The sequence below is a fragment of the Dromiciops gliroides genome, chromosome 5, assembly GCF_019393635.1.
Source record: "Dromiciops gliroides isolate mDroGli1 chromosome 5, mDroGli1.pri, whole genome shotgun sequence".
NCBI lineage: Eukaryota > Metazoa > Chordata > Mammalia > Microbiotheria > Microbiotheriidae > Dromiciops > Dromiciops gliroides.
In genome coordinates, this window is record NC_057865.1 from 221,674,503 (window position 1) to 221,699,067 (window position 24,565).

At 47.8% G+C, this 24,565-nt stretch overlaps 2 protein-coding genes across 2 annotated transcripts; both read left to right on the forward strand.

Annotated features, from left to right (window-relative positions):
* The first annotated feature begins 684 nt into the window (after positions 1-684).
* Positions 685-3,858, forward strand: HOXC9 (homeobox C9). Its single transcript, XM_043967125.1, has 2 exons — positions 685-1,251; positions 3,215-3,858. The coding sequence occupies exons 1-2, from the start codon at positions 714-716 to the stop codon at positions 3,457-3,459; spliced, it is 783 nt and encodes a 260-aa protein (XP_043823060.1). The 5' UTR covers positions 685-713; the 3' UTR covers positions 3,460-3,858.
* A 4,794-nt stretch (positions 3,859-8,652) lies between these two features.
* On the forward strand, positions 8,653-13,443 carry HOXC8 (homeobox C8). Its single transcript, XM_043967170.1, has 3 exons — positions 8,653-8,678; positions 11,215-11,654; positions 13,151-13,443. Exons 2-3 carry the CDS (start codon positions 11,219-11,221, stop codon positions 13,441-13,443), a joined length of 729 nt encoding a protein of 242 aa, XP_043823105.1. The 5' UTR covers positions 8,653-8,678; positions 11,215-11,218.
* Positions 13,444-24,565: the final 11,122 nt, after the last annotated feature.

Genomic DNA, 24,565 nt, shown 5'->3' on the forward strand with positions numbered 1-24,565 from the left:
TTACTTCCTGTTCCATCTCACTAGGTCTCCTCACTCCCCCTTACAATGATGATAATATTGAAATAGACACAGATGTATATGCTATTAAAAAAAACATGTTTAAAACCCCACGTTAAGAACTGACAATCGCCTGATCTCTGCTCGCACACAGACTGCGGGAGCTTTGGAGCCGACAGAGATAGATTACGTCAAGAAATAGTTCCTCAGTCTTACCTCTCCCATCTCCTCCCCCTTCAGGGCACCCCTATTCTCCGCCTGGGGCGGGGAAGGGACTGGGATGAACTGACTCGGGGGAGATAGTGAAAATTTTTCACCTGGGTAAAAATTGTGGGGGGATAGGACCACTTAGGGGGTGGCCTTGAAGAAGTGGTGGGGTATCTCTAACGAGATGCGAGCTATCTTGGAGAAGAGAATGAGGGGGGGAAGCCCGTTATTTCTAGAGGTTTTTTCCCCCCTCAGTAAAACGCAGGTCCCGGGGATCAGCTGAGGGCGGGGGGTGGGTAGGAGAGGGGGGAAAAGCAGGGGAAAAAAAGCCCCTGCGCATTGATCCGCGCCGTATTTTTGGGTAAATACGATCACGTGGGGGTCGAAGAGCCAATAGGATGCGGGGAAAAGGCTGGAAAAATAATTACCTGCCTTGATTGTTCTGTGAGCAGATAAAAAGTACATATACAGTTCATACAATAATCTTATGTATGTAAAACCCTCTAACGATGTCGGCGACGGGACCCATCAGTAACTATTACGTGGACTCCCTGATCAGCCACGAGAATGAAGATCTCCTAGCGTCCAGGTTCCCTGCCACTGGGGCTCACCCCGCAGCCGCCAGACCCACCGGCTTGGTCCCGGACTGTAGCGATTTTCCGTCCTGTAGCTTTGCCCCCAAGCCGGCAGTGTTCACCACGTCCTGGGCTCCGGTCCACTCCCAGTCGTCTGTCGTCTACCACCCCTACACCCACCAGCCCCACCTTGGAGCGGACACGCGGTATATGCGGACTTGGCTGGAGCCCCTGTCCGGGGCCGTCTCCTTTCCCAGCTTTCCAGCTGGGGGCCGCCACTACGCCCTCAAACCCGACGCCTACCCGGGCCGCCGGGCGGACTGTGGCCCGGGGGACGGGCGGAGTTACCCAGACTACATGTATGGCTCTCCCGGGGAGCTTCGGGACCGGACCCCGCAGGCTCTCCCCTCCCCGGAGTCGGACGCGCTGGCCAGCAGCAAGCACAAAGAGGAAAAGACAGAACTGGACCCGAGTAAGTTGGGAGGAATTTTCCTTTACAACCGGCACAGGAGGGGAGGGGGTGGGAAGGAAGAGCAAGATTACAACCTCTGGGAGTGGGGGGGGGGGGGGAGAGGACTCAATAAAAGCGAATTACCTTGGGGGGGGGGTGCTTTCAAGGACCGGAATGTCTGGGGAAATGTGGGGAGACAGACTAGGGTGAGTGTAGGAGAGGGGAGAAGGGGCAACTCCTCACTTGCTTTGGCTTTCATGAAAGTCTTTCCCTGACCACCACTTCCTTCTCATCCCAAGCTTTTTGGCTCCATCTTCACTTTCCAAGAAACAGAGTCAGGGCCAAAGATTGGGGCGAGGGCAAGGTTCGTTTTCTAGTTTGAAGTAGGGAGGGGGAAGAGGTGAGGAGGATGGAGTGAGGTGATAGCAAAACCCCCAAGGGAAAAAAACCAAAGCCTCCCTCCCACCCCAGTCACCCCTGGGTTCCTTTCTTCACATGAGGTTCATAAAACAGAAAATTGTATTTACTTCCTTACCACCACCATCACCACTAAGCGAAACAGAGATAAGGGATCTGAAATGGGATGGGGGGTGGGGAAGAATAGGAAGTTGGAGGTGTCAGGGTAGCCAGAGTTGTGAAACAGGAGATAGAAGGAGCAGGGATCTATGCCACCTTAGCCTTGAAGAAGTGTGGGCTGAGGGAAAGCTGAGGGAGACGGAAACTAGGGGGTTCGTTGATGAAAAAGCATCTCTCTGTGTTAGTGGATTGACTACCCCCTCCTCAGTTAGGGATAGTTTGGCTATTGGAAGTACAGAATGAGGTGGAAGGACAAACTGGGTTTGGGGTTGGAGAGGGACAAGCAAGAAAAACAGGGCCAAAGTGGGGAGAATGAATGAATTCAGTGACTGAGGAAGGAGTAGTAAGATTATCCAAATTGTCCCTGGGGTAGGAGCAGCATGTGGGGAAGTATGGGAAGGAGGCAGCAGGACTCTCTTTCTACAGACTCACAGAGGGTTAGTGATGGCTCCAAACTAGGGCCTAATTATAGCTCTGAAACATTTCCCCTTGTACCTCCCCCAGCTACCTCAATAAACCTGAAATTGGAGGCAACCCTTTCTGAAAGCTTGTCTTGGGGTTAGAAAAGAGGAGGTGGGGAAGATGATGAAACCAAAATTGGGGAAGAGAGTAAAATTGGGCTGCCTCTTTCCCCTCCTCAGCCAGGGTACTCTCCAGGAATGTTCCTGAGTTCTGCCTCCCTAGCATCATCCTGAGAATTCGCCTCAGCAGGGTTCAGATCGGAGCCAGAGCAGGGAACTGGGAGTGAGGAGGAGAGCTGGGAGTTGACTGGGGCTAGGACTGGAACTGAGGCTGGAGCTGAGACTGGTAGCCCTACTAGGCTAAGGACTACTCAGGGTCAGGAAAACAGAGCTGCTGAAATTTCAGGACTTGGTCGAGGACTGGGAGGATGGGAGGGGGGAGGGGGGATATGGGGAGGAGAGAGACCTCGCTATAAAAATAAAAAACAAGAGAGAAGCGTTTATGGGCCTATGAAATGGTTGGGAATTTGGACTTTTTATGAGGATATTCTCGAATTACTCCTTCTGGAGCTGGGGGGCGGGAGGGGGGGAGGACTATGGGCTTCGATAGCTTGGGATTTCCTATAGCTTTAGGTGCGAGATCTTAGAAGGAAAGGACTAGGGAAAACCGAGAACAGCCCCCCCAAAAGTAACAAAAATGTGATCAAATTCAGGTTCAATTATATATATGTGTGTGTGTGTGTATGCATGTATGTATATATAATATATGAATATACACACACATATATATATATATATATATGAATGTATGTATGTTATGTATTAAAGGGCCTGCAGCCTTTTGATCTGGGACTAGGCTTGGACCTCAGGACATGGAGGTGGGCTGGGGGTGGAGGGAAGTGAGCTGGAAGGAGACCCTGACCCTGCTTTGTGCCTGGCCCCCCTAGGTAACCCAGTAGCAAACTGGATCCATGCTCGATCTACGAGGAAGAAGCGATGTCCCTACACCAAATACCAGACACTGGAACTGGAGAAGGAGTTTCTGTTCAATATGTATTTAACCAGGGACCGTCGGTACGAGGTGGCCCGGGTCCTCAACCTTACCGAGCGTCAGGTCAAAATCTGGTTTCAAAACCGGAGGATGAAGATGAAAAAGATGAACAAGGAGAAAACCGACAAGGAGCAATCCTAAGAGCCAGCGACCCAGCGGCAGCCGAAGACGGCAGCACCGCCACCAACAAAACAACAACAACAACAACAACAAAATCCCCCACACACATACAAAAATACCCCAACCGGGGCGGGAGTGAGATCGAGAGAGCGGGCAATCGAGAAAGGGAGAGCGAGCGAGAGAGCGAGCAAAAAAAAATGCAAACCACCTTAAAAAACAAAAAATCAAAAACAAAAAACCCAAAAAACAAACAAAAAAACCTAAACAAAAACAAAAAAAACACAAAGAAAGAAAAATGTGATTTGGGGGAATTTCAGTGTTGAAAATTTGGTGTTTAGAGTTAGTTCGCCCCAGCGACAAAGTGGCGGGGAGGAGGGAAACAGTGTTCTCTCCTCCAGCTCAACGGCATAGCTCACACACACGCACACACACACACACAAACACACACATGTGATTTTTCTTCCTCCTTTCTTCAGAGAAGCCAGTACTTGAATCTCTATATCTCTATTATTATTATTAATATTATTATTGTTATTATTATTTTAGTATCTTATTTTGTTTGTCTCTCCTCCCCCTGGTCTGGGGCGCCCTGCGTGCAGATTTTGTATAACAACCAAAAAAAAAAAAAGGAAGGAAAGGAAAGACACAAAAGAAAAAAGAAAGAAAAAGAGAGGCCACGCAGACAGCGGCCTCGCAGCACCAGCGGCCTGGGCTTGAGCTGCAGTGGAAACCAAGCAGGGCTCCCTCCCTCTCTCCCTTTCTCCTTTCCTCCCTCCCTCTTTCCCTTCCTCCACCCTTCCATGGAGCCAGGGCTAGGGCCCGAGCCAGAGCCGGAGCCAAGGCCCGGAGCTGGCTCGCTGGCCGCCAGGCGGCTTTGGGGGCTTGTACATATTCGTGGGTTCCCTTTTAGTCACACAAAAGTCCTGTATTGTCGTTCTGTTTGTTATGGTAGAACAGCTCTGTGTTAATATATCGAAGTCACTTAAAAAACAAGACATTCAAACGCATCCAGACCTCTTTATTTCTTCTTCCTCTGACCCCCGCTTTGGAACTCGTAGGCAAACCTACTCATTTCTTTTTTTGTGGGGGAGGGGGGCAGAGAGAAGGGAAGATGAAAATGGAGAGGGTAAAGACGGTCTGACTGGGAAGAGCAAGTGACTAGTTTTGTTGGAATGGGGGGAGGAGGGGGCAGGCAGGGAGACCAAAAAGGAGGCCAGTCTCTTCTACTACTTCTAGCCCGCTTTGGCTGGGGCACGGGGGTGGGCGTGGGGTGGGGGTGGGGAGACATGCCGTAGAATGTTTGCCCTTGGCGTAATGAATTGTAATAATTTATGACTACATGAGATCGGAGGGGGGTGATAGGTGAAGATGAAAGTTGGGTGCTGGGAGAAATCCCAACCTGGATCCTTGCCTAGGAGAGCGCCGGCACTTCGAGGAATAGTTGAACGAAAAGCAGGGAAAGAAGAGGAGAGGAGAAGGGAGGGGGCAGTTTCAGGTTCAGTCCTTGGGTATGGGGGTGATGAGAGAAGATGTGAGGGAATTGGGGGATGACAAGGAGAGAGGGAAAGGCAAGCCGAGGTAGGAAAAGAGGGGAGGAGAGGAAAAGAGGCTGAGGTACAGGGTGAGGTGCAAGTAAAAGTGAATTTCATTTCGATTTTCTTCCGTATGTACCACTGTAATTTTATAATGCTCTTTTTTATCCCTGTGAATTTCACTTTACACTGTTGTTCCCAAAGGGGTTGGGCCCCAGGAGGTGGTGGGAAGGTGCCTAGCATGAATTCCTCTGGGATGGGGAGTGGTGGGAGAGCATCTCCTGAAGTGTCGAGGGTCAACGAGGTCTTTTTATAGGGGTTTTCATCGGGTCAGGTGAACTCAGAGTGTCTGTCTGCAGGGACCCCCAATATAGAATTTGTAACTGCCAGAGGACATGTTCTGGGGGCACCTTACTGTTAGGAGCTCCTTCCCTTAAAGGAAAAGAGTGTTCATCCAGCTAATCAGAAGCAGTTCTGAGCAGGCAGGGACAAGCCTTGGTCTCCAGCTCAGCTCCCCTTTTCTTGGAAATCCCCCAATCTGGAAACTATTAAACTCAGCTTGTGTGAAATATGGCCCTTTAATATCTCAAGCTGTCCCATTCTGGTAAGGGTGGTGGTAGTGGTGGAGTTGTCTTGATATGTCCCTAGGCCAAAAATTTAATATAATCTGAGAACTTTTTGTCTTCCCCCCGAAACCAATCTTATCACTTGAAATGGAGACAGACATGACTTGGGGCACCTCTAGCTTCTCTATATCCCAACCCACCCCTCCAAAAACACAGTTCTAGTTCAGGCAGAGTGCAGAATGTTAAAAAGTCATAAAGGTTTTAATGCACAAAGTTTGAGGAGTAAAATCTGACTCCACAAATTTATCATTCACACTAGGGCTTCTCTACTCCACCCTCAAACAGCTTAGCTTCCCAATTTTCTGAAGCCTTTTTTTCTTAATCCTGTGAAGGGTGCTTTGCTCCCCTCTTCTCTCTCCTTTCTCCACCCCAGCTCCACCATCACCACCTTGTCCAACTTCCCTGCCCTTGTTCCTTGTCTAGGATCCAGTTTCATCCTTTATCCTACCATAAAACTTCATTGGAAGAAAGACTGGTCCTTGATCTCCATCTTTCCTTCCTCTTTCCCCCACCCCACTCCCCTAGGCCCAGAAGAGATATGTGTTCCCCTACAATCCTCCCTACAAAGTAGCCACTAATCTTGTCGCATTTCCCTCATTCCCCAGGGCCCACTCCAACCCCTGAACTGCATTTCTGCACCCGCCTCTCTTCTCTGCATCTTCCACTTCAGTGTGGCTCCAGCCTGGAGCTGGCTTCCCTGCTCCCTCCCAAGAAGGAGAGAGGAAGAGAGGCTGGGGTAACAGTAACTGGTTCCTGCAAGACCCGGTTCGAACTCAGTAGTGCCGTGTCTCATAATAACGCTCCCCTTAGTCCTTCCTGGGGTTTCTAAGCTCAATTCTGTGATTTGATTTACTGTAATTTATGGGTTTTTAAAATCATCTGTGGGAGGTGAAGGGAAGGAAGGGAGAGTGGGGGTAGCAAACTCCCTCCTTCTCTAACCTTTCCCCCCTCCCACATCTTCCCCTGTTCCTTTGTATGGCTAACAAAACCCTGAAGGTTGTTCGACTTCGGGAAGCAACTGATAGGTACATTTCCGCAGCTCCAAAATGCCACTTTTATGACGCTGTTTGTCTCCCTGAGCTGGGTCCTGAATAGGACTGAACAAAACAGCATCGCTGAGCTGGCTAGACGTCTGGGCTTAATTGTTTTATGGTTTAAATAAGGTGGACGCTCTTTCCTTTGAAATCGGATTATAGGAGTGTTTTGTCTACGGGCCACAGAGAACAGGACCTCACTGGCTGGAAGTAATGGGGGGTGGGGTGGGGGTAGATTAAAAACAAGGAGGGGGGACACCACAGAGGATTCAGTGTCCCACCTTAGAGCCAAGCCTTTGGAGGAATGGGACATGAAAAGAGGGTAAGAAGCGGGATGTGGGGGGAAGACGTCCTAGTGTGCATGTGGCTGCCTGAAATGGGAGATGGCTTAAAAAAACCCAACAACCCTCAATTCACACTGAACTAAGCTCAGAGAGAAAGGTTTGAAGGGGAGAAAGTAAAAAAAAAATAACAAACATTGAATTTTTATTAGAGATATTTATTTTTAAGTGCTTAGAGATCGGATACGGAGAAATCCGGAAGCTCCATTTCCGACTTAACTTCCCCAATTCCCTCACACTATTTTTGAGACTTCTTACCCCTAACCTTTCTACACTATTTCTAACCTGAACCTAGCCCGAAGTCTTTTTTCAACCGTCCCCCCAACCCCGACTGTGTGCATCGATGCAATTGAACGCTAGGTGGCGCTGTTGCTCAATGTTAGAATTCACTTCGCCTGGTTTTTCGGCCCTGAGCTAGCTACACTTTAGGACTGTTGTGGGGGATTGGGGGAAGGGAGGGGGAAGCGGAATCAATCTTACCACCAACACACAAATCTAAACAAATATGTATAAATTCTCTCACCTATGATTTGTAAATTAATATCTAATGCAAGCTGGAGAGCGAGGGCCCTCGGCCTGTCAGGGAGCCCTCGCAGCTCTGTCTCAAAGGGAAAATAATCTGTTTCCACCAGGAGATAAGAAATAAAATAGACTGCATAATTAAAACACAAACCCAGGATGACCCGGACAAATAGACATAAATTCGTGGTACCAAAGGCGGGGTGGGGGGTGGAGGACGGGAGAGAAAAGCATGGAGAGGAGTGACGTCCAAATATTTCCTTTATTACTAGTCTAGGATATCCATAGGATCAAACTAAATGCTCTCTCTATTTTAAAGGAGAGAAATCACAAAGACCACAGGTCCATTAGAACCCGGTGCCGACCCATGGCACTCGAGCCCACACGAACACACATGAACACACATGAACATACACACACACATACACACACACACACACAGACCTTTGCTAGCGGGAACCTTCTAGCTCACCACCCACCCTCGGGGGATCCAGTCGCATTCCAAGACACAAAGCCGGAGAAGAATGCGTTTATAGCGGTGATTTCTCTGGACCATAAAATGTCGAGTGAGATATTCTCCCCCCCCCAAAAGATAAGGCAAAGAGTCTAAGAGCTGATTAGGTTGGCCTGGTCTCCCATGGGGCAGGAAGGTAAAGTATTTATGACATTTCCCTGGAACATTGTCGTTCTCCCCCCCCCACCCCCTGAAAACTGTGGAATTCGAGAAATGTCTCATTTTGGGGAACCTGCTCTAAGAGATCTCGAGAGGGAGAGTACCCACCTATGACCTACTCCTCCCCCACATGCACCAGCCTTTTCTCTTCACCCTAACAACTTCAGTAATCACACCTTTTAATCATCTCTCCTTTCTTCCACCATCCCAAGGCTGGGGATAGGTGTGGAGAAGTAAGGAATCCTATAAACTCCCTCAAAAGAGGCACCTTTCAGAGTATTTCCTCTCCGCCGTTCTCGCTCCTCAAATGTGCTCTTTTGGGTTGCTGTGTGTTGTGTGGGAGGGAGAAATGTTAGTGCTGGTAGGAACCAGGCTTAATCAGTTTAGTTTTGAGTATAATGGGGAAGGGGTCGCAGAAAATACCTGGAGTGAGTTTCTGATGGAGATTTTCTGTGGAGATAGCACAGATTTTTTTCAGAGAAAAGCTATTTTCTAAATCCTTCCTTTTCAAGCCAATAGAATTTCACATTTTCGGGGGTTTGCTGACACCGTAATCCCTGAAGAACATTGTAAAAATGGAACGAATCTGGGAGCTCCGAAGGAATTTCTTCAGCCGTCTTTTTCTATCAATTGGGCACTTCCTACCGATTTCTCCATTCTGAGATTCTGCTTTTGGGGAGTGGGCAAAAAAAAAAAAGTCAAGATTTCCAATGCTTCCTCATATAATCCTAAATCTATGTGGGGTGGAAAATAGGAAAACAAATTTCTTTGAATTGCAAAGGTTTAAAGGTGGCTCTCTGTATTGTCGTAAGGTGGGTGTATATATTTGTGTATATTAATGTATATTTGTACATATATAACATGTGCACGGATGCAAACCGCAAGAATATGTATATACAGTATGCATGCTGACCGTTCATATGCATAGCTGTATAGTGTTTACATATGCTATGAACATACATATAGAAAACGAGTGAATATATGTACATAAAGATGCCTATCTGGTTAAATTCATATAGGCTGTGCAATATGCATTTATACATATATAAAAAGAGTGTGTCTCTATAAGTTTTATAACTTCACATGCAAAGGTACAAAGTAGAAGAAAGCCCTTTCTTGTTCTTTACCTCGCTATGTGTACACAAAGCCCACAAGTATGTTTCTTGCTGATTCTCTGTGCATAGCTATCTCTTCATATAGATGTCTCTCCAGCCAGATGCTAAGTGGATTGTAGTTCTCTTTTCAATGGAATTAACTTGAATTTGTTTGGGGCCATGGGGGAAGTAGAAAGAATTCCCTAGGGAAAATGTTGGTAAATATATACAGAGGTTCTATTAAACAGTTCTCCATTCCATGTCCATGGTTGTGTGGACAGGCCTAGAATGGGGAAGGACTGAAGAAGAAGAAAGGAAAGGAATGAGTCTCCTTTCCAAAATCAGATAGTTCCTGTTTTACTGGGGGAGGAGATTATCAAAAAATGGATGCTAGTTCCTATCCTGGAGTCCCTTTCACCTCCCCAAAAGAAAAGAAGTCTCCAAAGAGCAGACCTTTGGGGAGTAGCTTTAGGGATGAGGTTTTAAAGTTGAGAAAAAGGCCGAGAGATGAGAGATGGTGGGGGAGGGGGAGGGGCAGAGGACACAAGGTAGGCCTCTTGCCCCCTTAAAAAAGAATTGCAAGGGCAGCAGCAACAAACCACCTGCAACGAGGCATCAGAGAACAGCCCAGTATCCTAGCTTATTCTCTGCCATTTCTTCTTTTCAGTGTTGTTCATGCATCTGTGTGCATGATTGGGGGTGGGGGTGGCAGCTATACTATACATGCTATCTATCTACCCACTGTCTCTGCTTCCTTTGGTTTTTCCCTGGACAACATTTCTTTTGAGAGAGGAGAGTTCAGAATAAGTTGGTTTTTTTTTTTCTATAAACATAAACAAAGCAAAAAACCCAACCAAACAAAAAAAACCCCCAACAACCACCCAGCACTCCTTATGGTCAGGAAAAAGGATTTCTGTGTCTCAGCCTTGGAAAAAGTCTTAAACACCCGAGTCTCACTGACCTTCCCTTTGCTCAGGGTCCCAGCCCTTTGGGAGAGAGGAAAGAGTTTGCCATTGCACATGACCAGGGATGCAGGGTGTGTGCGTGTGTGTGAAGGGTACAGATTATTGAATGTTGTAGCCACTGCTTTCTCCCCACAGTTACCCTGTTTAGGGGATTCCCTTTTTGGTGGTGCTCTTGGGGGGTTGGCCTCTATCTCCTGGAGACCCGTTCAGCCCCTTCCAAGGCTTTTGTACCTGTTGAGGTAACCTAAGCTGACCTGGTGACATATATTTATCTCTCTTTCCCGGTGAAGAGACTAAAGGGAGAGGAGAAGGGGTGGAGGGAAAGGCACCTTCAAATAGGAAATCGCACCTTGAAGCATCAGCCCCTCGCTGCTAGCTCTGGTTTGCTCCCCCCCAACACACACACACACACACACACACACACACACGTCTCCCCATCCCTCCTCCACCCCTCCCTTCCTCCCTCCCCTTCCTCCTTCTAGGTCCCCCCCAACCACGAACCCCCAACTCTCTCTCTCTCTCTCTCTCTCTCTCTCTCTCTCTCTCTCTCTCTCTCTCTCTCTCTCTCTCTCTCTCTCTCTCTCTCTCGCCTGTCTTCATGTCGTGGATTGATGAACGCGAATCGCGTGTAAGCGCCGCCACCGCCGGGAGTCTGAGGAATTCGCCTGGGCTGTTAAAGGAAAGAGCGAAGTGAGAGAGAGCGAGAGCTCTACCTACCGACAGTAAGGAGAGACGCCGGCAGCAGCCAGCCAGCCTAGCTCGTCGCCTTGCTCGCCCCCTTAGCCTATGGAGCTGCCCTGAACGAGGGCAGAAGCAGACAGAGACAGGCACCCAGGCGCGCCCCCAATCCACCCCTAACCTCCAGCCCAGCCTAGCCCAGCCCAGGGGAGCCAGTCAGCCTGGGGTTTGCTTCTGGGGGGGCGGTGATTCGGGGTATCTGGCGGGGGGTGTCAGGAGCCATAGGAGAGGGGGCCGTGGGGTTTTCATGCGCCCAGCATGAGCTCCTACTTTGTCAACCCCCTGTTCTCCAAATACAAAGGCGGTGAGTCCTTGGAGCCGGCGTATTACGACTGCCGGTTCCCTCAAAGTGTGGGTAGGAGCCATGCCTTAGTATACGGCCCGGGCAGCACGGCGCCCAGCTTTCAGCACGCCTCGCACCACGTCCAAGACTTCTTCCACCACGGGACTTCGAGCATCTCCAACTCCGGCTACCAGCAGAACCCATGTTCCCTCAGCTGCCACGGAGACGCCTCCAAATTCTATGGCTACGAGGCGCTCCCCAGACAGCCTCTTTATGGGGCTCAGCAAGAGGCGAGCGTTGTGCAATATCCCGACTGTAAATCCTCCGCCAACAGTAACAGTAACGAAGGACAAGGGCACCTAAATCAAAACTCGTCTCCCAGTCTCATGTTTCCATGGATGAGACCCCACGGTGAGAAGTCTTTTCTCTTTCCCTCTCTGTCCCTTTCTCCGTCTATCTCTGTCTCTTTCTGGGTCCCCCCCCCCACTTTCTTTTTGTTCGCACTCCTTTTTTTTCCTCTCGGTTTTGGGTCTTCCCCTAAAATCCTTTCCCTTCTCTCCACCTCGCCCTATTTGTTTGGGTGGGTGTTCGTTGTTTCTCTCTGGGCCTGGGAGCAGAGGGAGGTTGCTGGGAGGGTTTGGGGACGATGGAAGGGGGAGGAGTGGGGGAGGTGGTGTCTTGGCGAAAAGGGTTAAAAATCCCCCCCCTCCCCACCAATCTATAAAATAAAAGTTGGTTTTAAGGTAGAGTCCCTTTAGGGACTAAACTCCCAGGAGGTTATTAGCATTCAGAGAAGCCCTAGTTCTCTATACCGCTTAGGGCCCAACTCAGGACCGGAGAGACAGGGAGACCAACAGTGTTGTCTGAGAAAGGAGGTAAAGGGAAGTATCCTTCCAACACCGCCCCCACCCCCAGCCCAGAAGAGCTAGGGAGATCCCAATGGTAAAGATTTTGGCTTACTGAGTTCCCCTTCTCCCCCTCTCAGAAGGGTCTACAAAACCGACTTCTCTCAACTTTGCTCAACTTAATACAATTGGCAGGAGAAGAAGGGAAAAAGGGGCGTCCAGATAAAAATTTCACCTTAGGGGGATGTCTCCATCTCACCAAACACACAAGCAAGGAATCTGTCCAGCTCCTATTTCCCTGTATTTGTCCCGTGCCCCCACTCCCATTGGTGGGAAGCACTGTGCCATCCCTCCGACAAGGAAGAGCTGGAGAATGACCCTCAAAGTTATCTCAAGATTTTAGTTTTAAGCAGGGGTGAGTCTCATTCTTCCATTTCGAAGCAAAAGGAGAAAAGAGAGAAAAGTTATTGACAGGGAGAGGTGCTGGTCCCCACTTAGCAGTAATTTCGAGTCATAATACATTTTAGTAGATCAATTATTTTTCTTATTGGAAAAGCATTAGGTAAAAAGAGGAAGGAGGTGGGGAGGATGTTAGACAAACCTCGCCATCCCCCTCTGACTTCCCTTTAGCCCTCTGGTTTCCTTTCTTTTGGGGATGATTATCTCCCCAGTCCTCCCTTCCAAAAGCTAACATAGAACAACAAAGCCTCAGAGGTCAGAGGGAGACAGCTTGGAGGTAGTAGTGGTGGTGGAGAGAAACTTACCCAGTTCCCCTTTCTCTTAAAATCCCCAGTTATCAAATACTCGATCCCCCCTGGCCCTACTCCCCACCTCCGTCTCTGCCTTCCAAGTAAAAAGGAAATCAAACCAAATGAGACCAAAACAAAACAAAACCCCAAACTTTCCTTCTTCCTAGCTGCTTTTTCCCATTTCCTTTTCAAGTAGAGGGAGAGCAGCTGGGAGGATAAGAGGGGGAACCTTTTGAGAGTAATGGGAAAGAGACACCCATCCCCCTCCCTCCCGACTCCTAGAATAACAGGTTTGGGGTTTTGTTCTGTTCAGCTCCTGGGCGGCGCAGCGGACGACAAACTTACAGCCGGTATCAGACCTTGGAACTAGAAAAGGAGTTTCTCTTTAATCCGTATTTGACACGAAAGCGACGGATTGAGGTCTCTCACGCCCTGGGACTGACTGAAAGACAAGTGAAGATTTGGTTCCAGAACCGGAGGATGAAGTGGAAAAAGGAAAACAACAAGGATAAACTTCCTGGAGCCCGAGATGAGGAGAAAACAGAAGAAGAAGGGAACGAGGAAGAGGAGAAAGAAGAGGAAGAGAAAGAAGAGAACAAGGACTGAAAGGGGAAAAAGATTTTTTTTTTCTTTTAGCAACTCCCTTGAAGTTTCGTTTTATGGTAGAGGATAAATTGAGAAGTTTACGACTGTCATTCGCTTTTATAGAGAATAGAATGAGACTCACAACTGTAACTACCTGTCAAATACTTGTAACTCTGTTTTACGATCATTGGACTTCCCCCAAGCTTTATATTTTTGGGGGCTGGGGAGGAGAGATGAGGGTGCTGGGATGGTTAGTGCTGGGTGGAGGCGCGAGGAGGAATCTAGACACATAGAAAAGTTTTGGCTCCTGTCTCAACAGGCTCCCCACCACCCCTACACACACACACACACACACACACACACACACACACACACACACACACACACACGCTCCTCCAGCCTCTCTCCTTCCTTATATCTCAGATCTGCCCCTCTTCCTCTTTTCTCTCCCTTTGGATATAAACTACAGTCCCACCTCACTGCCTCTTTGCTATTTATTTTTATAGGGGAGCCCTCCCCCAAGCTCTGAAAGAGTTGAGGGGAGGGAGGGAAAGGGAATTCCTTGCTTTTTCTCCTGTGCTATGGTTATGTTATTGGATTTCCCTCTCTAATTCATTGTTCCTTTTGGGAGAGGGGGAAGATCCCTACTTAGAGTGACTCCCTTGGCTTTTCCTGGGACCTTAGGGAGACATGACTTTCTGCTGCCCCACATCCTTAGGAAGGAGATCAGTATGTAACTTCCCTCTAAAGAATTCCTTCCAGGCAGGCCACGGTCAGTCCCCCAGCCAGTGCTCTGTGCTTTCTGTTGTCCAAAGAGGCAGCAGCTCTGTGTCCAGCTTCCCCAGCCCCTATATGTGTTAGCTCTCTGAAATAATAATAATAATGATGATAATAATAAATCTTTAATGTACTACCTAAAGGGAACCTGCAATAATCTTGAAGGAAAAAAAAAAAGAAAAAATTCCCATCCCAGGAGGGAGGGGGAAAAAAAGGGGAAAAAGAAAAAAAAACTTAAAAAAAAAAAACACCGTTATAAGCCTCCAGCGTATTGTATCACTACCTATAGAAGGAAGCCCTGCTTTGAGAGTATTCGTATTGCGGTTTTGTTGTCGTTTGTCGCTGCTTATTTCATGAAGAAGGTGCCCAACAACTAAAACTGCCTAGCTCACCAGTACTGTGTGTTCCTTTATTGTGCTTTGATACCCAGTAGAGTAGGAACTAAATTGCACTGAATGTATAGTTAACTGTCTTGAACTATCTGTTTATGCAACGTGCTCGAAAGAAAAGGAAAAAAAAAGATAAAAAAATATATCTATAATAATAATTTCTGGTCATTCGTCTTTATGTCGAGCTATGAATGTAGATTTTGTGTGACCACAGCCCTGTTTCTGGTCCAAGTACTTTGTATTGTATACGTGAATCATAATAAAAAACAACAACAAACAAAGAAGAAAAGCAAAGCTTTGGAGCCCAGAATGACTCTCCTTCACTTCTCTGTCACGTTCTCTCTTCTTTCCATCTTCTACGATTTCTTTTCTCTCTCCAGACAGCATGGGGGTGGTGGTGGGGAGGTCTTGAAAGTTCTTCACGGGTATGGGTTATGGTGGGAATAAGGGTGTCAAACCAAGCACGTCTTTAGAGTTGGGAGACAGGGCTCTCGACTGAATCTGAAGAGGACAGGTGAAAGGGGGTGCCATGTGGGATAAGGGGACCCTCCCCTTGGGGGGTAGATAAGTTAACCTAATGTGTCTTCCCTTGGAAATAGGTAATAAATGATTCATTACCCGAGTCAGGACAAGCTCTTTCCTCAGGCCTTGTACCCAGATTCCACTTCCCCTTCATTCTCTGGCCTCCATCTCTATCTCTTCCCAAGGCAGATAAAAAGTCTTTCATGCACTTGTCCGATTTTTCTCGCTTTCCTAAATGGGTTAAGGGTAAGTTATCAGAGGGAAGAGGGACAGAAGGAGGGAAATGAAGGATTTTTGAGAACCCTTCTAAAGCACGTCTTCCCATAACCTCCCTCCCCATATTCTCTCGGATATAACTCTTTGACATCTGTTGGCATAAAGGATAGTTTCTTTAAGGTTTGATTTTTTAAGAAAGAGCTTTAAGGGCAGACGCAATCCTGATTCTATAAAAGGGGTATGAGATTTCTGGGGTGGGGCAGGGTGGGATGGGAGGAGAATTATCTAAATTGGTGAAAGTTGAAGGCAAGATGGGATATGGCTTTCTCATCATTTGATGATGAGAGTGGATGTCACATAATTTGTGGGGCTATTTCATCACAACTCCTTCTACTTCACCTTGGCAATTGGGCAGTCAAGCCCTGCCCCTACTTTAATGCCAGATCCTTGAAGGTCTAACCTTGATGGGGAAGTCTAACTCTATACCCAACTGTTTGTCATGAGCTTTCAGTCCTAGTCCTGAGTTGATTCCATGGAATTTGGGGCAAATCTCTTGCCCCCTCTTCAATTTCCTGAAGATAAAGGGGAGACAGAAGCAAGTCAAGAAAAAGAAGCAAAGGGAGGGGGGACATTCAAGGGTCTTGGATTGAGATTTCTGTTTATAACTAGAGACTTCTGGTCAAACAATCCCAAATTCCAGAGATACAACTAGTCTGACTCAGCTGGTACTCAGGGGGCAAGGGAGACTAGAACCTCCTGGCTTTAGAAACCAGACCCCAAACACTGAAATATTTCTAAGTTTTGGAATGGTTTTCTCTTTGTTTTTTTCTCCTCTTTTCTTTCTTCCTTTTCCTCCCTCTTTTCTCTCCTTCCCTCCCTCTTTCTTCCTCTCCCTCCTTTCCAACTTCCCTTCCTTCCTTCCTTCCTTCCTCCCTCCCTCCCTTCTTTCCTTCCTTCCTTCCTTCCTTCCTTCCTTCCTTCCTTCCTTCCTTCCTTCCTTCCTTCATTCCTTCCTTCTCTCTCTCTCTGTCCCTGTCCCTGTCCCTGTCTCTCTCTCAGATTGGTCCATTACTTTCCTCTATCTAGGCTCTGTGCAAATTTCTCAGGATAATTTCTGTCAAGGACCCTCCCTAGTCTCTGGTTTGGTGCGCAAAGCGCTTTGATCGGATGAGAGTTTTTGGATTCGTATTCAAAGGGTTTTGTTACTGTTATTGTTTTTGTTTATGTTTTTTGTTTGTCTTTTTTTTGTAATGATGATGTTGTTAGCATTAAGATCCGGCCGATTAGAAATGAGGGTGTAGTTCTTGGTTATGGGAAATGGGAGTGAGTAGAGTTTTATTATCTCAAAACGCACATCTCTCGAAAATCCCATTCATGCCCTCTTTCCTTCCTCGGAGTTCATGCCCGCACCGAGCCAGGTAATCAGCTCTTTGTGCTTTCGGGTGCATCTCTCAGAGGTCAGGAAAAGTACTTTCTCTAACCTTTGCTGTAACCCTTCCCCAAAGTCGGGTGCTCTTTCCAGAAGGCTAACGGGAGAGGCAGGATATTTGGTAAATTTTTTATAGTTATTTTTAACTGTAAGGATGATTTAAAATGTTAAGCACCCACAACGAAGTCAAGGGGGAAAAACCCGCATTAAATAGGCTTGGCCCTCGCTTACACGGCCTTTAGGAACGACTTTTTCTTTTCCAACATAATCTACAGTTATCGTCTCGGCCCAGGCATAGTCAGTCTCCCAGAGAGTGCCTTGGGCAGGCAGAGGACCCCATAGGGTGCCTGGTCCACGGCATCTTTTCCAGGGGGCCCCTGGGAATGAAGTACCCGCTCTCAGACTGTAACCAGGAGAACACCTCAGTTCAGTCTCCCTCCCTTTCACCTCCCCCCACTTTCTTGTAGGGAGATAAGAGAAATCGGATCCAGTTTTATGGGGGGAAAGTAATTGGGAGCGCAGTGCGCTCGCTGTCTTTAGCGCGCCGTCTCACAAACACTCATTGCCGTTGTATTACTGGAATGGGCACTATTCCGCCGCCTGGAGAAAGGACTCTCCCTCATCCTTTACTTTTTTATTAGCCAATCAAATTTGCTTCGGAGAGCTATTTGTGATTTGTGAAAAATAGTATCTTTCAAAATGCTGAGTTGTAGCATCTTGTTCATTTCGCCCGAAATTTATTATTCTAATCTCCGCTACCGAGACAGGATAATGCAGCTATTAAGTTGGGGGGAAATTCGTTTCTCTTGATTTTTTCGAAAACTCTCCCCTGATTTCTCTGTCTCTCTCGCCCCACTCAGGGAGGAAATTGCGTGGCAAGTGAATGTGTATGCGTGTGTGTTTTGTGGGGTGGGCGAGAAGGGGGTGAAGCTGGGGTGATGATAGAGGTGGGGGAGGGGAGAACGTTGGGGATGTAGAGCTGTACAATTTCGATCTCTGGGGTCGGTCTTCACATACGCCCCAGTGCGACTGCGATTCCCCTGTTCTGTGGCTCTCCCTCAGATAACCATCCTGGGGCTTTTCAAGCGCCTAAGCCTTTGCCCGTCTGGGACAGGTTCCCCTCCAGCCCCATCCCCCAAAAGGGAGAAGCAAAGAGACAGGTTGTGCCCTGGACTGAGGAGCGAAATTTCCGGTGAGCTCCGGGCATTGCTCCCCCATTCTTCGCTCTGTCTATTGTGAGAAGCTGGGCTGGCCGCTTCCTCCTCGTAACTTTTAACTACCTGTTATAAAATTTATGGGTGGGTTTGTAAAGCGAACAAGGTACCGCATCCGGCTGAAAGGGCTGATCGCCTACTAGGAAAAGAGTTTAGGGAGGCAGCCAACTCCTGAGCTTGGGGGAGCAACAGGAACCCTCTTTCTACTGAAGAGACAAGGGGAAACCAGGGAGGATCCTAAAGGGAAGGTCGCCTAAAGTACCCAAAGCCTGGCAAAATAGGGAAGAAAAAAATCTCCCCATTCCTCAAGCGGGAAAGATGTCGTTTAGATAGGGTAAAGAAAGATTAAAGAGGACTTTCCCCCTTTTTCTTTAAATTCGCTTTGCAATAAATGACGGGAATCAGGGCGAGAAAGGCATACATTTTTTAAAGAGCTGAGGTAGGCCTTACTTATCTTTGGCGTTCTCTTAAATAATGAAGGGCAGAAAATGTTTAGTGATAGAGGCAATAAATGGATGACTGGGTGAGACCGAGACACCGTGCCAGGTCCCTTTGAATCTCCAGGACTGGCGTAGGGAGGAAAAAAGGAAATGGAAAAGTCGGGCTCTATTGGTGAGAAGGAAGCCTTGGGGGGAAAAAGATATATAGAGAAAGAGATGAGTATGAGATTTGGGGAAGAAGGTCCGAGGCTTCGGGATGAGAGATGCTTTACATCAAGTGAAGATATGGAAAAATTAAGCACAGGGGGTTGGGGTGGGGGTTAGAGAAAAAAGGGGAGTGATAGAAGTTCTCTTTGTAGCGTTCAAATTCTTGGGATACTCTGGTAGCTTCTTCCCTACTCCCCCACCTCCCAATTATATGATCCCAGGACATATCGGGTACCTTTAGGAGTCTTCTTCGAAGGTTGTGACTGAGAACAGAATTAGACCAACGAGTCGGAAGGGCTAGGGGTTGGGCATTGGTGGGGTTGAGAAGGATCCAACCATTGACCTCTAATTTCAGGACTCTGAGTGAGGAGCGAACTTTTTTGGATGGATGGATGTGTGTGTGTGTGTGTGTGTGTGTGTAGGGGGGAGGGGGGTCGTTTTCCTTGGATCCCGCCAATGGATACCGTGAAGGGACTGAACCCTCAGTGGGTGTCCCTCTAGTTTTCTTTGGGAAGAAATGAGGGAGATAGGAAGTAGGAAGTTCGTCCCATTTTCTCTTTGTATGTGTTTGTGAATTCACGATCTTTCCAGTCAGTTTATTCTGCTCATCTTTTTAAATTAAGCACCCCCCCTCGTTTGTCTTAAAAATCACCCCCTTTTAAAATAGCATAAAGGAGGAAGAATATAATCCTGAGAGACCACCCTCCCCGGGTCCTCCTTCCCTCCTTTCCCCAGTTTCTCCCTCTTGTTCTTCCAGCTTTGTCGACTCTGGGGAGTGGGAGGTGGGTGAGGGTGGGGTGGGGTGGGGGGCTGGGGGATGCTCCCTCTTGGAGAGAACTGGGTAAACATGGCGACAGCGGCTCCCATTTGCACACGCTACACAAATGCATCGCATTCCCGGTTGTTTGCAGAAAATTTACAGCTGAGTAATAAAAGTTTACGATCGACTCACAAGTTGGATTGGCCACAAGAAGTCATGTGGATTCCATCCATGAACGTGAACTTTTTATTGTGGTTTGTCCGTACGGAGAGCTCCGCAGAAGAGTCCTCCCTTTAAGAGCCTAACCATTGCCAGTGAAACCAGAACTGGGCGCTCCCCCTTATTAATAGTATTTCTTTTATTAGCCTGATTATTCATTATTTTCTCCCCTACCCCCTTTTTTCCTCCCAGGTGGAGTTGCCAGAAGCTGGGGGCATCTGGGGAGGGGGTAGGGTAGGGTGGTGTGTAGGGGAGAGGCAAGAGCTGCCGGTACCTCTCTGCCCCCCTCCCTGCACCCCCTTCCCCCCAGGGGCATGGAGAAGCCAGGGAAAGAAGCAGTTATAAACTGAAAAATGCCAATGCCTCTGCCCCCCTCCCATCCCTTCCTGGCAACTCTCTCTGATTTTATTCGGCTCCTTTTTATTATTATTATTAGGATAATTTTTTTTTAATATTCTCGGGAGCTGAGACAGACTCTCAGCAGCGGCACAGAATGAGAGGGAAGACGAGAAAGAGAGAGAGGGAGAGAGAGAGGCAGAGAGAGAGGGAGAGAGAGAAAGGGAGAGTGGCAGCAACGCTGGGTAAGTGTTTCCTTATTGGTTCAAATGTGTAACTAATGATCCGTAGCTGGGTGACTGTTTAAGGATGAGGATATCACTAGATTCTCTTGACTAAAGAGGAACAGGGGGCTGGTTGGTTTGGTGGGTAGCTGTGGGGAGGGAAAGTGTGTGGGAGAGAGGAGGGGGGAGGTGGGGAGGAGGGAGGGAGAGAGGAAGAAGGGAGGGAGAGGGAAGGAGAGAGAGGGAGGGAAATGGGGAGATAAGATAAAGGGGAGGGGAAGAAATGAGGTTAATTTAGAGTTATGGGTAGGAAGGGGAAAGTATGCATTGTGATGTCACCGTCTCTGATGAAGTCTGATGTGTTGGAGAGATAAGGAAATGGAGGTCTTACAATTCGCTGGGCACGCCCGCGTTATAATGAGGTGGGAGCTGACGCGGCCTACCCCCTGATTTTGAATATTATCTGCTCATATACTTGTGCTTCATGGACTAATGGAACTAGAATGGAAAGGGTAATAGAGACTCAAACTCCATAGCAGGGGGGAAATATTCATTTATTAAGAAACAAACAAGCAAGCCAGCCAACCCCTCCTCCCCAAAACCCCAAACAAACTTTTCAGCGCCCCCCTCAGTTAAGTGAGCAGCCTGGAGAGGGTGCACATGCGCAGTGTGGGCGCTCGGTTCTCCTCCCAAGCAGGAAGCGAAATGCACAGAGTCGGCTGGTCCAAGTTAATTGGCAATTAGGGGGGAGACTGGTGGCTGGGTGCAAGTCAGCTGATGGGGGAGCTTCTTCCAGCCTCTTCTTCTCCATCCCCTCTCCCGTGTGAACAGAGAGCCAAGGGAGGGGTGGGGAGTGGGTGGAGAGAAAAGAGAAGATGGGGTCGGTAGGGGGAGGGGACTGTGTGATTCAGGCGGGGGTAGCATTGGATGGAAATAAAAATCATGAAATTAAATGAAAAGCCATTTTCCCCTTGGAAAACTTAAGTAGTTCCCCCCCTCCCCCGCCTTTCCCCCCTTCCCCAATAATCAAACGGTCTCCCCTGTTCCTCCGGGCGAAAACTGATCGTTTTATGGACACACAGGAGAAAATCCTGCTGCGTTGGCTCCCAGAAAGGGCAGGAGGGCTGGGGAGCATAACAGAAAGCTTCCCAGCGCCCCGGGGAGCCTTTCTGTTCGAACACGTCTCTGTTTTGGGCTGGCCTGGGCCGGCCCGAGCTAGGGTGAAAGGCCTGGCCCTATGGGGCTTAGGGGCCTGGGAGTAGCGTTGGAGCTCTTTTCCAGCGAGGATTTAGGGGGCTAGGATTTGAACATCTGGGTCTGTAGCTGTCGTTCTGTCGGTCAGGAAGTCCAAGGTAGTGTTGTCTGTCTCCTAATTCGAATGTTTGAGGCCTCCTGAAAAGGGACAGACAGGCTGGCTGACGGGGGTTCGGGGGATTGGGGAGGGGACTTGCCAAGCCAGCCAGAGGTACTTTGAATACTGCTAATAATTGGTGCTAATGGCGTGTCGTATAGTCTTTAACCTAACACATCTGGTTTCATAACGCAGAGGCTTAATTTCTTCCAAATGTCCATTCCCATGAAAGGGTTGAGATATGATACATGACATCTCCCCATGTTCCAAAGAAAAACTGGGATGTTGGTATAGACTGGCATTCTTATGGTTATGTGTGTGCCCATAAAAGCACTCATCCCCAAAGCTTAACTATTGGGGTACCTATATTTATTTGCTGGGATTTTTGGAGAGGCACTAAAACCTGGCAGGTTGGCACAGTCACAGGTCTCCAATTCAACTCCAAGGACTCCTTCCTCCTCCCCTTCCCCCAACCTTTCACCCCATGCATCCTCTCCCCAGGACCTGTACTGGGCTTTATGTCTTCAGGATGGGGTGGGGGAGGCGTGGCCCAACTACTTGTCTCTTTCTTGTTTCCTTACCTAGTGGTTAGTCCAATTTCAACCAAGGAGGGAAGGCCCAAAAGAGAAAAAAGCCTCCCTCTGCTTTTGGTAAAAAATTAAAAATATAAATGCAATTTAGTCTAATTCAATTTAAGCAATTTCTGTTGTCTTCCTTCTTGAAACTCCTTCCCCCAACCTCAAGTGATCTCTTCCCCTCCCACCCACCCCCCAAATATTCTCCATTCTGCACTAGACATAAAGGCCTTTATGGTGGTCTCTGGGGGGAAGAAATGGGATTTTCTCTCTTCCCCCTTCTCCCCTCCCCATAGGATTTGTGTGTCAGCAGAGGCGTCAGGGCTGAGGGGCTAATTTCGCGTTTCTTGTTTACGAGCTAGAAAAGGGCTAAGCTCTTTCCAAATGGGCCCGAGGCCGCAGCTCTGCTGCCTTCCCGGGCTCTTTCGCCCAGACTCAGGGTAAGAGAAGCTGGCCGCGCCCTGGGGACTCAGGCCGCGCCTTCTATTCCCTGTCCCCCCACCTCCCCCCTCGCTCCCCAAAGCCTTGGAGTCTTGGGGCTGGGGCTGCGAGTTGACAGACGATGGGAACCTGGAATGGCTAGCCGTGGTGGACAGAAAATGGGACTTTTTCAAGAATTAAAGTGGGAGCCGCGTTCCGGTGAGAAGTCTCTATTTTTCGCTTTCGTTTGTAATTATATGTAGGGGCTCCAAATTGAAGGGACTCTGAGCGGATGTCTTGTGGGACACGGGGATCACTACCTCCCTTTGTTTGGCAGAGAAGTAGTGTCTCCTCAAAACAGTGAGGACCTGAAGTCCTTTGGGTAAAATGGGAATTTACCTGGAAAATCAAACCAGAAAATTCCCATTTGAGGGGTGTCTGGGTGTGTGTATGTGTGCGTGCTTGTGAGTGTGCGTGTGTGTATTTCATTCCTTCTAGCTCTTGTGGACTTTATCTCCTTATCTTGCTATCTGGATGAATATGCTGAAGTTGTAGATGTGTGATTATAATAGATATGTCTTGGTTGGTGCCCTGATTGAGGGGCGTACCGAAGGACAGAAAGGATACCTAAAAGGCCGTGTGCAGTTTTCCCTCCATTGGCATAATGATCCCGAAATTCTTTTTGAATCCATTGATTTTCTTCTCTGTCCCTCCCTCCCTCGATCCCTCCTCTCCACCCTTTTACCGTAGCTCTGTTCTTCCCTCCCCCTCCCTATTTCGCAGCCATTCTTCAGACCACCCCCCCCCAGCCCCCACCAGACTGGGTGTGGGGAGGGAGGGAACTGGGAAATCGAGGCAACTGCGTCGATTGTTCGACCCTTGCTTTGGCCTCTGAACTAGGGGTATAAACTCGGGCCCAGCCGCGGACTAGAGAACGCCGCCACCGCTTTAGACCTTTTTTCCCCCCTACCAGCCCTTCTTTGCTCTCTTTTCTCATTATCCTCCACCCCTTAACACATGAACACTCAAATATCCGGACCCTGTGGTTTAAATGTCCTTCGTCGCCATAAAAAGAGTGAATACAGAGCACCCGTTTAGCGCATATATGTGTTTATCCTATCTCTTTGTATATACATACAGAGATATAATATCGATGCACAAATTATTAACTAGAAAATAGATCAATGGCAAATGTATGCTATCAAACGCTATACAGATGAAATCACACTGTTTGCGAATGAAACACCTTTTGTATAAATGTATGTAAAGACCTGTACTCATTTGTATGTTTCAGAGAATACGGTGCATTCTTTTATAGGCACCCATATATTCGGTTCTTTATAAACTGTTTGCATATGGTGATAGAAATCTAGTACTACAAGTAAGGCCTATCCTGGTATAGGTAGGTTGTCCAGGAACTACAGTCATTGTTATATTGGAATTTCATTTTCACTCGAATTTGTAAAACTTCTCTTTGGTGCAGAGTTGTTCAAAGAGCATTTTTTTTCTACAAAGAGAATATGATATTGTTATTCATATTTGTGATTGGATATTATTTTATATGTTGCTTTGTCCTGATCAGGGAGTACAATTATATATGAGCACAAATGCATGTCTCTCTCTCTATATATATATATATACACACACACACATATAGGAGAGATGCAGGTGTGTGTTTGTCCCAAGGATAATAATGAGTTTTGGTGCTTATATTATTGTGCTTTTGTTTTGAATTATGCTTGTACCTTATAGTTTGTGTTGTTATTTATATATAACCTTTGGACAGAATGTTTGGCATATGAGAGATGCTCACGTGTATTGTATAGATATGTGTTTATATGGCTAAACATATGCACACATAGAATAATATAGAGGTATGTCCAGATGTCCCACGCATATAGAAATACTTGGAACCCGTTCTGCTTCTCCAAACACTTTCTGGATTGTTTCCTGGCGCTGATATTATTTTCTAAGGAGAAACAGAATTAACTGGAGGGTTCCCTCACTCCTGGTGACCCCCATTCTGTCGTGAACCTCTTCTTTCCTCCTGGGTCGTTGTGCAAT